The sequence below is a fragment of the Mytilus edulis genome, chromosome 4, assembly GCF_963676685.1.
Source record: "Mytilus edulis chromosome 4, xbMytEdul2.2, whole genome shotgun sequence".
Classification (NCBI taxonomy): Eukaryota; Metazoa; Mollusca; class Bivalvia; order Mytilida; family Mytilidae; genus Mytilus; species Mytilus edulis.
The window spans coordinates 66,236,234-66,249,051 of NC_092347.1; the positions used below are offsets into that span (position 1 = coordinate 66,236,234).

General features: G+C 33.1%; 2 protein-coding genes across 4 annotated transcripts in view; both read right to left on the reverse strand.

Annotated features, from left to right (window-relative positions):
- The window catches only part of LOC139520268 (temptin-like), a 70,498-nt gene that overhangs the window by 29,872 nt on the left and 27,808 nt on the right, over window positions 1-12,818 (reverse strand). The gene's annotated exons all lie outside the window — the stretch shown is intronic.
- Window positions 1-12,818, reverse strand: part of LOC139520265 (uncharacterized) — a 28,369-nt gene that overhangs the window by 8,923 nt on the left and 6,628 nt on the right. Inside the window, exons 1-7 of one of the 3 annotated variants that reach the window (XM_071312766.1) lie at window positions 10,942-11,042; window positions 7,492-7,608; window positions 6,223-6,443; window positions 5,099-5,159; window positions 4,302-4,500; window positions 1,501-3,663; window positions 848-1,040 (exon numbers count right to left, since the gene is read on the reverse strand). In XM_071312766.1, coding sequence (XP_071168867.1) covers window positions 848-1,040; window positions 1,501-3,663; window positions 4,302-4,500; window positions 5,099-5,159; window positions 6,223-6,443; window positions 7,492-7,575 — 2,921 coding nt within the window. In that variant the 5' untranslated portion in view covers window positions 7,576-7,608; window positions 10,942-11,042. Of the gene's footprint in view, window positions 1-847; window positions 1,041-1,500; window positions 3,664-4,301; window positions 4,501-5,098; window positions 5,160-6,222; window positions 6,444-7,491; window positions 7,609-10,614; window positions 10,806-10,941; window positions 11,043-12,818 lie in introns of those variants that run through there. The other 2 variants (XM_071312768.1, XM_071312767.1) reach the window with 2 other exon arrangements.

Consider the following 12,818-nt stretch of genomic DNA (forward strand, 5'->3'; position numbering starts at 1 on the left):
CCTCAAATTATAAAAAAAAATGCATATGTTTTTTATAACTAAATGGATAGTTTTCATTATAAAACTTATGTACATATACTTTTTTCAGAAGAACATTCTTAAATTTGTCCACATTTAGAAGTAGTTTACTTAATTTTTATTGCTTGCTTCCAGAAAGCAATTGGCAGATAGATTTTCTTTAATTTGTCCACATTTAGAAGAAGTTTACTTTATTTTAATTGCTTGCTTCCAGAAAGCAATTCTCCTACATATTTCCCTTAATGCAAGTGACCTTAGCATGACCCTTCTTGTAAAAATCTGGTGATCGCAATATGCATGGATCTGTCATTAAAATAAACTATTATCTGATTGTACATGTTATACATGTACACGTGCTTAATATCCATGCTTCTTTGTTGATTGTTTTCTATATATGATGACAATCGGTAAAATATGGTTTCAAAACATGGCAATTAATGAGCTGCCTTATTTTCCCATCATAACACACAGAGAGAAAAAAAATTGACGATTATACGATATCTTTGCGTAAAAAATGATAAAATCGTGCACAGAATACTAAGTTTATGATATATACATGCATTGGTTCAAGAATTGGATAAACATTATTTTTCACCAGTCACTCGTTTCATATGACTTTAAAGTACATTGTACAAACAAGAGGGTCTGTAATTTTTTAATTATTTGTATGAATTCTTTATATATTTTGCCTATTTTTCTGTCATTTTTATGTGCATGCAAAGAGCTCTTCATATGCCCCTATTTTTAATAGGCAGATAGATTGCTTTCATGAACCTCCAATACTTTCTCTTGAAAAAAAAATGACATACACCACAAGTTTTATACATACCACACTCCATTAAAGCTATCCACCAAAGCTATCTTTTGACAAGCTGCAGGAGATATTTTAACAATGATCCCATGTGATTGTTGTTCTTCCTGTAAAATGTCTATTTCACTCTGTTTTAATGGCAGAACAGTCACCAATCCTGGTGCTGATGTAATCCTCTGTCTCTCACGTAAAGATGTCTGTCTTACAATTACTAAAAAAAGATACACTAGTATACGACAGATGTCAAGTACATATTCTACTACTTATAAGATAAATATCAATATGGTGTTCTGTTCTATGTAATTTTCTTTACAAGTATAAACGGTTAAACACATACAGAATGATTTACATTTTGAATATTTGATTATTTAATTGATATTTTTTTGGTTGTATGAAATGTTGCTTTTCAATGCACTTTGTTTTAATTTATCCCAAAAATTTTACAACCTACCGTAACATATAATCACCATGGCTAGTCACAGTAGCCAGTATTGGAATGGATTAATTTGCCATGATACAAAAGAGGAGTCTTAAATACATTCAGTTGATAAAATATCTGTGAAATTTATTTTTTCCCTCAATTTACAAAAATTGGTACACATGAAAAATCAATGAATCCACAGTCATCACACATTTATAACTTCAAGTGAAGTTAAACTTTTCATTCTTACCTTTGTTTGATGCTTCTGGGTTAATATTACATGGCACATAGACACTCTGACTACGGTTATTCAAAGCAGCTGCATTGGTTCGTCTTGGTGGCAGAGGTGGTTCACCATGACGCATAGTGGCATCTTCATAATCATGTGAATCATTGTCTTCATCATCTTCATTATCCTCAGCAGATGTCTGTCGCTTAGGGACATTAAACTGGAAGCCATCATGGCTTGGCGAAGAACCAAGAGCACTACTTTCAATATCACGACTAATGAAAGTCGGTTGAGGTTCATGTTTTACCTTTACAGATCTGGCTCTTTTTGGCACTTGATAAATTTCGTCTGTTTCTGTAGAAATTGGTTGAAATCCATTCTTTGATACTGGTTGAGATCCAATACTGGAACCAAGATTTAAAATTGGTTGTGAAGCAACAACAGCTTTTGGTTGAGAGCTTATTCCAGGCATTGGTTGAGAACCAAACCATTTCTTATTTAACACAGGGGAATATAATGCTTCTCCAGTATTTTTGCGCACAGGTTGGTGAACAGACGACATGTAGTCATACTGCTGTGGCATTATCAAAGACCGTGGACGTTCCTGTTTTCCAGAAGCGAGCCTTGACTTAGGTAATAGTACATTTGGAGCCTCCTTGACTGTGTCGTCAGAATGTCTTATTTTTGGTGAGTGTGATGTTGTTCTGGAGTGACGAGGTTTTGGTGATGGGCTTGACTGTTTCTTATGAGACATATCAGTCACATTTATTACGGATTTATGAACAGTAGGAAAGTCTATACCAGGATTGTTGACAGGTGTTGTTGGTGAGGTTGGGGATGGCGGCAAGTCCTCAAGATCATTTTTGGTTGATACAGGTTCAAATTTAGATGGCATTTTAAGTGACTCAATTAATTTCCGAGGAGTTTCAGGGGAGGAGGAATCAGATCTTGCATGATCAAAATTTAAATTCAATGGTGGGGGAATTGTATATTTTGAGCTTAGCTTTAAATCAGCACTGCCACGGGATTGTTCTTGAAGGGAATTCAAATTACTATATAAATCAGCCTTTGATATTTCACTTTTGTTCACAGGAGGAGGTAAACATTTTCCAAAGTCATAAATATTTTCCTTCACAGGCTGAGGTCTAACAGGTAAAGGAACAGTTTCTACAGTCTTTTCATGTTTTTCTGCCACCTTTTTGGAATTATTATTTCCTGCTTTATCAAAATTTGCATAGCCTGGATCTACCTTCTTTTTCGATGCATTTCTTGAGTTCCTTCTAGGGGGTTTGACAGGACTAGCAGTTCCTTGAGACTCTTCGTCATTAATCGTTGTTTCTTTTGATGTAGCTTCAGCATTAATGCATGCATTAGTATTGGAGTAAATATGATCCTTATTTTGATTTTGACTTGTATTATCTTTCCAAAGTCCCTTAGACACAGGAATGTCCTTAGAATTAGTATTGCTGTAAATGTTTTCATTTTTAATATTGTTATTTGCGAGATCAGCTTTTTTGTCAACACATTTTCCATCATCAATTTGCTCTTCACCACAATTAAAACCTGAATAGATATTTTCTTCAATAGCGATCTGACTTTTTCTTTTCTCAGATGAAAGTTCATCGATATCTTTTAATTTAGACTTTCGCTTTGGTAATTCAACAATTGGATCAGAATTTTTTTTCTCAAACAGAGGTTGGGTATCACAAACATCAAAAGCTGCCTCATATACACCCTCGTCTAATTCATCAGTTGTATAACTTGACAGGTCAGTTAATGTATTTCTATTTGAATGATTACATTGTGTACCCTGATCATCAAAATCAAATGCTGATTCATAAACATCTTCAGAATCTGGTTCTGGTTTGGGTTTTAATTTGTTTACTTGACTGTACTGAGGTTCTGAGGTACCAGTCGTGACTGGTTTATTCCTGTGCGGTCTAGCTGGTAACTGAGGAGTATCATTTGCATATTCTGCTGGCAAACTAAAAGACCTCAGGGGCAGTGAAGCAACTGATCTGGAGTGTAATACGAAAGGATTTTCAGTTTTTGATATTGGTTTTAATGTATTACTAGTAAATGCTTCCAATTTTTTCTGTTTAAAGAACTCTTCATTGACAAAATCATCTTCTGATGTGTCTGGTTCACTGTGTTCAGACTCTGGTTTCTCAGCCCCTACCCAGTCTAAAAATAGATTAAAGAAAGATATTTCATTATCTACACAGAAGTAAAACTACCTATATGTATTAAACATTGTATAGTTAAAGACTAATCCAAAAGCTTGCAACTTCCCTTTCTATTTCCTACATTGTGTTCAAACAATAAACTTATTTCATGTTCTGACTTTACTACAACTAATCCTAATTTTTTTATCATTTAATTCGAGAAAATCTATCATGACTGGTCTGCTACAGTTCTGCAGTGGTTGTAGATATGGCAACTTCAAATCCATGTGTACTGTAAACAGCCCTTAATTTATGATGACATTTTACAAAACTGACTTTACAGTAAGGGTTTTAGGGCTGTATAGTTGCTAACTTGTACATCATTTGGTTTCTGTGTTGGAAAGTTGTCTCATTGGCGGTCATACATATAATTTTTTTGATATACATAAATATCAGAAGTTGATTTTCTGCAAGTTAGGGATAATTTCATTTAACTTAAGATATTAACTTCATAAAATTTGTCACACATCCCATTACATTTGTGGTTTTATTCTGCCCATTTGGAAAAAGATTTGCCCTCGATATATGAATATCAAAGATTTGTCTTATTTCAAAAGAAGTATAAAATGTTAAATACTATTAAGACTTAAACTATACCTGAATTACAATATTCAGCTCCTGCTCTGGGTTGTAAGGGCACCAGTCCATTCTCTCGAGGAACCGGTGGAGCTGGTTCAGAGGGAGGTGGAGTGGGTGTGGCTGAATCTCTGTCTTCTATTGGAGGAGGACTGGCTGACTTCTTTGGTTTGTATCTTACTGGATAATCACTGTATATGTGTTCTGATGGCACATGTTTCTGATTTAAAAAAAAAAAATCTTACAGCATTATTACTGCATATGTGTTATGGTGGCACATGTAACTGATAAAAAAAAATTCTTACAGGATAATCACTGTATACATGGTATTTGTGCTCTGATGGCACAAGTATCTGATAAATATAAACAATCAATGTAAATGTGTTCTGATTCATAAAAAACAACATATCTTACAGCATAATCACTGTAAAAGTGTTCCGATAACACATGTATATGATAAAATAAATATCTAACTACCATTTGAGTAACAAAGTGCATGAGTCTCTAGTACAGTACACCACAACATGATTTAATTTATATGAATCACATTGTAGATCTATAGACACCTGTCTTTTGTTGGTCTAGTTGACTTTTGGTTTATAATGTCCTCGGGTTGTTGTCTTATTGACATCATCTTTAATTATCATGATTATGTAAAAACTCATTTAGAAATATAAAAATCTCTTTAAAAAGTCTTATCTAATCTTATATAACTTATGTTATGTTCATCTACATATCCCATAAGGCCACTGAAGGAATAGGTTAAGATGTATATTTAAGAAAGATGACAATTAAGTGTTATTATTTAATATACTCACTAAAGCTCCATAATTTTGCAATGTATGTTCCAGAGTCCTACACCAACTTAACATCACCTCTCTGGAAAAAGTCAAAATACAGCTGTTTAAAGTTATCCAAAAATGTTCCCAAGTATAACTGGTCCAATAAATGTCCATGCAAAATATGTACATGTATTTGACACTCAAAGATTATTTATACATGTGTAATTCTTATAATGAAATTGCTATTACAGGGATTTGCTTTTCCAGCTTTATGACAAAACTATATATACCCATGCAGTTACAATGAACTCAGAGACAAAACTGTAAATAGGCATACAATTCATGTTCACATCACTTTATGATAAACTTCAGCCAAATTCACCAATTTGTCATTATTATGTGACATAACTCAAAAACAGTGACAGTATTGCCAACCAAATTCAAAACTGATCTTTGTCACTGTTTGGTGGGAATAATCATTGTATATGCATAATGTATATATGTTATATATCATTTTGTTGAGGCAAAGTAAAGTTAGAGTGAAGAAATTGAAATTTCAACAATTTTTCTTCTTATAAATTAAAGATCTGAACTTGAAAATGGTGAAAGTGACACCACCAAAATTTAAGATTGTAAATATCCTCATTTTGGACAATTACTTGATGAATTACATATATAGAGTTGTCTGACAGTTTTTGTCTAAAAAGAAGGTAGGTACGTAGATTACATTATTTTGATAATTTGAAGGGTAAAGATTGATCACTTTATCAGTGGGAGGTAAAAATACATTATATAAGGCATTGGTTGTAATTGATTCATCTTGAATTCTAGACAAAGGGAGATAACTCAAAACCTTAAAGATGAGATTATTTAAACAATAACATCATTGATATTTTTAAAGAAGATAGTGGATTCCTGCACGTTGCAAAAGTTAAGTAATTTTCTTGACAAGTATAACATCATTTTGTGACTTGAATATCTGAGCATATATATCATTGATAAATTTCTGAAAAATGTTCATGTATAGGATGTTTATAATGTTATGATCAATGCACTATATTTTGTGTATACTTAGATATCAAGTGACTTATACTACCATAGAGTGTCAAATGCATTTAATGCAATCTTTACCCAAAAATGGCAATAAATTAGATTTATACCTTGAATCTGCTGTTAATTCTAGAACCCTGTCTTGTAGAAATAAACAAAATGTCCAGTTTCTGTTGTTGCGACCTAGAGTATAAGTCACCTTAGTGCATTCGTACAGATCAAAGTTGTTGATTGGTTGAGCTGTGAAAACATGCTGCTCTTTTTCATAATACTCTAAATATGGACGACGAATCCGAAGACCAAACACAAACCATCGTGTTGGTTCAAACAGCTGTAAAAGAAAGCAAAACTTTATTTTATTTGTTAATCAAATTTAAATAAAACGTAAATTCTAGTTTTTTTTTTACACAGCATCATGAAACTTATGGTTTACACTGGGAGCAGCATGCTTACCAACCAACCAGTAGGTTGACAAGTAAAGTTGAACAAAGAGCAGATAAAAAGCCAGTGTGTTCGGTACATATATTGTGTACACAGTATCATATTTAACCTTGTCATGTAATGGACAATTACTAGTTAGATACTATAATGCTGTTTTCTAGAAAGGCCTCTTTTTACCACATTCATGAAATTAATCATTTTTAAACAATAACTATTTTGATATGAGCGTCACTGATGAGCCTTATGTAGACAAAACACACGTCTGGCGTACTAAATTACAATCCTGGTACCTTTGATAACTATTTACACCACTGGGTCGATGCCACTGCTGGTGGACGTTTCATCCCCGAGGGTATCACCAGCCCAGTATTCAACACTCCAGTGTTGACATGAATATCAATAATGTGGTCATTTTTATAAATTTCCTTTTTACAAAAACTTAGAATTTGTCGAAAAACTAAGGATTTTCTTATCCCAGGCAAAGATTACCTTAGCCGTATTTGGCACAACTTTTTGGAATTTTGGATCCTCAATGCTCTTCAACTTTCTATGTGTTTGGCTTTATAAATATTTTGATATGAGCGTCACTGATGAGTCTTATGTAGACGAAACGTGCGTCTGGCGTACTAAATTATAATCCTGGTACCTTTGATAACTATTATCACATTTAATCTATGAAATAGTCAGAGCCGTCTTAAATGATGGAAATTCCTTAAGAAAGTTTTATTAACAAAACCAAAAAGAAATTTTATATATTTTTTTTCTCGAAAAAAAAAGACGTTGCTGCACTATTTTGTCCCATTGAGTCATGGTCCACAATCCCTATTTGAAATTCAAACGTTCGTGTAATAACAAGATAACTGTTTTTACACAATTGGACACCTATAACTAAAATAATACATAAACCATTGTCTCTAAAGATGAAGGACAAAACTAACCTGGAGAAAGCTGTTAGCTGGATTACTTCCAGGAGCTGTTGGTCTGGATTTCTTCAAGTAACCCTGTTTAATGACGTTATCCATAACATTCTACTTGATCAGCAACATCATATTAACCTGTAAGATTAAATTGTAGATTTAAATAATTAATTTGCATCGAGTTCTAGACCCAATTCCCTCAAACTTCATAAAATTTGTGCACATTTATTCACACATACAGTACATATACAATCTTCAAGGGAACATTTTTGTTTACGCCTTGCATACATGTAGATACTTTTCACATGTATCTGTGCAAAAACATGTTTTTTTTTGTTATCAAGATAAAAGGTTTAATGCTTTAGACATGTTTTGACCACACAAAACTTTATAAGGATATCAGGGGTTGTAAAATATTTATTGTATATATATATAGTATAAAAAAAAATGTAAATATTTTGAGAAGCATAAGATGAGATCATTCATTCAATTTTGTACCTTGAAAAGAAATATTTAAATCTGACAAATTTTATTTAAAGAAGCAGGGATTGCATTGGGTTTCACCACTGTCACAAAGTGAATTTTTTTACTTCAAATGGCAACAGCTGTTTGCTTTACTCTTGGTGCCACTAATTTCCCCATGTCAAAATTCTCCTGTTTGACTAACAGTAATCAATTAAACTGTCATCAAAGAACAATAAAGGAAATATAAGTCCTCTGTAAGCATGTGCCAATAAACTGCTTTGCCGAGCACAGCTGGATACAAAACCTGTTTTGATTACCTCATATATTTGGATTACCTCCCTTACACTGCTCTAAAGTTGTCTTAATTGTCTAATAAACATATTAAACAATACACCCTGGCCTTGTTTTTCCCCTTTTTTTGCCCCTAATTTAAACGTTTTGAGCAATAACAGCCCCCCCCCCCCAAACCAATCCTTACCATCCCTCTGTGGTATGGAAACTTGTGGTATAATTTTCAGAGAGATCCATACACTTAAACACAAGTTATTGTCTGGAAACTAGAAAACTGCCTTTTTTGGCCTCTTTTTTACCCTAAATTTCTAAACTGTTAGGACCATAACCTCCAAAATCAATCCCAACCTTCCTTTTGTGGTTATGAACCTTGTGTTTAAATTTCATAGATTTCTATTTACTTAATTATACTAAAGTTATTGTCCAGGAACCAACTGTCTTCAAACGACGCAGACGAGGACGACGACAGTGTGATACACATATACGACCACAAATTTTTTGCGGTTGTATAAAAATCATCTGTACAAGTACAGGTTCATTAACTTATTGCTTCAGTTTCCTCAAACCATTTAACAGACAAATTGTATCTTATCATGCATATAGACTGTACATATACATTGTATTTGCTTTTAAACAAATTATCAACTAATTTAATTAAAACATGCACCTGATAAACTACAGATCAATTGAAAAATTGAGTGATTGTTGATGTTTTATCACCACTTTTAAGTGCCACTTTTGGGCTATTTTATAGCAGTAAGTTTTTAAGGGTGGAGGAAGCCTGAGTGCCTGGAGAAAACCACTGATCTACGATAGGAAAACTGACAATTCTGTCAATTAAGATTTGAGTTGAGTGCACCTGAACGAGCAGAATTTGAACTCACAACCTCAGTAGTGACTGGCTAGTAATTACAATAGTAGTACTTCTTTTTCTTAGACCATGTGGCCACTGAGGCCCCTATGAAAATTGAAAAATAAATACATGTACAGTACCTTATACTTAAATGAAAATATTTCCATATTCGAATAAAAAAATATAAACTTTGAAAAGAAAAATAATAAAGTAGTTATTACAACAGACATCCCTGGTGTTCAATTTCTTTTTAAAACTAAATAAATAGTTTTGGTACATTTCTATATCTTTGAGGTTAAACATGCAAGACATGTTAAAAGGTATCACTTTCTGTTTCATAATATGTAAATAAACTTCCATGTTGTGTTGTGTTGTGCTCACTAATAAATTAAGATAAGGAAGGCGTCTTGTGCCAATGTGGAAGAATTAATGTTGAGGAAAGAACCTTTAATTCCAACATTTTAAGATAGTACATGTATGAATCAACTTTAATTGAAGGCCTACCATGTGATACATGTCTGATAAAAGGGGGATACATGGAACTTCATATAAATATTCTTAAACTGTTTCTGGTGACAACCTTTAGAAGAGCTTTCGGTGGCCAGGTGATACCTTTCCTTTTCAATTTTAATCTAGCGTAACACAGTACATGATATATAAGGAATGAAGATGGAATTGTTACAGATGAGCTGAATTATCTGTTGTGAAAACCCATGGATTGTACCAGCGAGATTCGAACCCTCAATCACAGGATCTAAAGGCAGCACTCTAACCAATTGAGCCATAGAAGATCTTTCCTAATTCAACTAGTTAGACTACCTTTATATCTCCAGGTCTACAACACTCTTTCCCCTTTTCTTTTTTCGAGCTGCATACCATCTATCCAAGCAACTTACACGCCCACTACTGTACAACCCCGAGACTTCTTCTCGGAAACCCTCTGGCCAGTTCCCTAGATGCCACCTAGAATTGCCATATCCTATGACCTGCTGGTCAAACCTCATGACCAATTCTAACATCTTACTGCCAGGCAATATTCTATATACAATTTTTGTACCAGTAGCAGATGCTAGCAGCGCCAATGTTGTGAAAATCCATGGATGGTACCAGCGAGATTCGAACCCTCAATCACGGTATCTATTAAAGGCAGCGCTCTAACCAATTGAGCCAAAGAAAATGATCTTCCCTGACTCAACTAGTTAGACTACCTTTATATCTCCAGGTCTACAACATTTATCTATTATAAGGATTCTACAAGTTAATGTAAAATATTATAATTATGTCTGAATCAGTGACCAATCTACAAATGTGTTTTTTACCTTGTATGACCATCACTGCTGGTGATCTGATGGATAAAATCTGTTATTGTGCCAACACTGGTTCAGACGTACTTATATATACATAAATGTATACTTGCCATTTCAAGAAAAAAGTCCATGTTTTAATTTTTTTTAAATTACTAAGACGACTTAAAATCATCCCTCACTCATAGACTATAGGTAGTTAAATTTAAATGTTATAATTATATGCCAAACCTGTTTGAGTACCTGCAACAGGCAGTAGAGTAGCTGTTCAGTTTATTACCAATAAAATTTACTGCATTAGTCAATGAATTTGAGATAACTCATTAGGCCATCGTGATTTGCATTTGTCATGTCATAAAATTATTTACGCCATTAATTTAATGTTTCAATTAAGTGATTAGATGAGTCATCAAGTCAGTCTCATCAACAAGCTTAAGTGACAGGTGCCCCTAATAGTAAAATCTACAGGTGGCATTGTTATACATAAAGACTAAATATATAAAAATAGTAAGATGCGACATTAAGTTTATCATTGTTTAAAAAAAATGAGTATATTACTTTTAAACAAGCAGATAACATCAGTTTCTACTGTTTACGCTCAGCTTCTTCCTTGTTGATATTTTGGATCAAGGGAGATAATTGGACCACTTTTATGATTTAGCTAAATACCAATAATCTTTTTATTTATATCATGGTAGAAAGTACCGTCGAGTGTTATAATAAATGTTCAACGAATGTTCCTATAAGATACGTATTCTACCAACATATACATAACATACATCTTTCAGAAACAATAGTTTTTTTAAGAAGTTTTATTTGAACCTAAAGGACACGGGCGTAGCTTCTTCTTCTTTAAGTCAAGTTTTCCAGTCTCATGTGCGGGCTGAATTAAGATGAAAGATCTAACTGGTGCATGAGTGGCCTATTTAGGACAGGCATTACATTTTAACCATTTACTTTCACATTAAAGTTTTTTTTAGACCGTGTCACTGTGCAAACTGAGACAATTCAAATGATGATAACCCGGCGTTTATTATAGTATTATTTTTGATATTGATTATTTAATAGTTGTATAATTTCGAAAGATAGCTGTTAATTCTCACTAATTGGCTACCATAAGTACCTTGGGACAGCACAATTACTTTTAGCCCTCCCCTTTTCAAATTTTCCGTTCGTGATTTCAAAGGTTTTTGCATTTTACTGTATGATAGAATTTGCTATTATATATAACCATCAATTCCAAGTTTACTATCCACAGCGGTTATTGATATATTATCATAAGAGAGCTCACTCAGTACCCTCCTAAAAAATAACAACAAAAAAACAGTATAAATTTCTAAATCCACCAGTGAAACTAACAAAGATGTCAAAACATTTAAAACAAAATGTTGGTTTAGCTTGTGCGTTAAATTGCTGTATGTTATGGTTGAGGGATTCTTAAATACTGTTGTTTGCCCTTGCTTGTTATATTGCAGAAATATTCATGTCATTTAGGCTATTCATATTTCATATGGTCACAATTATAGCCTTTTTTTTATATGATTCCCCTTGATAATGTGGGACTTGCTGATTGGGTTTTACGCGGTATCGTTTTACTCTGGTTCATCATTTGCTATTTTTTTCAACTTTGTCCACAATAGTTGGTTTCTTAATGTTTTTGTGTGTACGTTTGTCTGTTCGTATATCTCAGATCTGTTTAAACATATTTTTTGACTACGATTGGGAGGTGTTGACAACCTACATCATGGCTTCGATATTACATCAGGATTGTTCAAATGATAGACCGATACGAACAGAGGGCTCCTGTCAACCCAAGGTGTTATATATATATACATATTTTTTATATATGTATATATATATATATAAAATTAAACTATCGTATTTATATGCAAAATCAAAATAAACAATAAGCTCCGTGTTGAAAACCGTACTTTGACCTATAATGGTTTACCTTTGTAAATGTTGCCTTCAAATGCATGAGAGTTGTCTCATTGACACTCATACCACATCTTCTTATTTCAATATACTTCTTTGAAAACATACATGACTGATTTGCAACCTTAATTACACCTGCAATACAAAAATAAGGAGACGTGGAGTCTTTGCCAATGAGACAACTATCTAACAAAGTTCAAATAAAGTGGATGTAATCATAAGAAACAGTACGACCTCAGGCAACAAAGAGAAAAAACACTTCCATACAGTCGGCTATACTGAAAAGCGGCATATGAAAAATATGAAACACATGAAACAATTCATTTATGAAAACTTCCAGCTTAATCTATAACAAAACAATAACTGAAAAACAAATATGACGAACATGAACCAACGAAAAGCTTATACTGAAACATTTTTGTGTGGTGCAATATATATATATGTGTCTATCCTGTTGTCATTTTACATGTTTTAATAGTACTGATTTTTTGGATAGTACA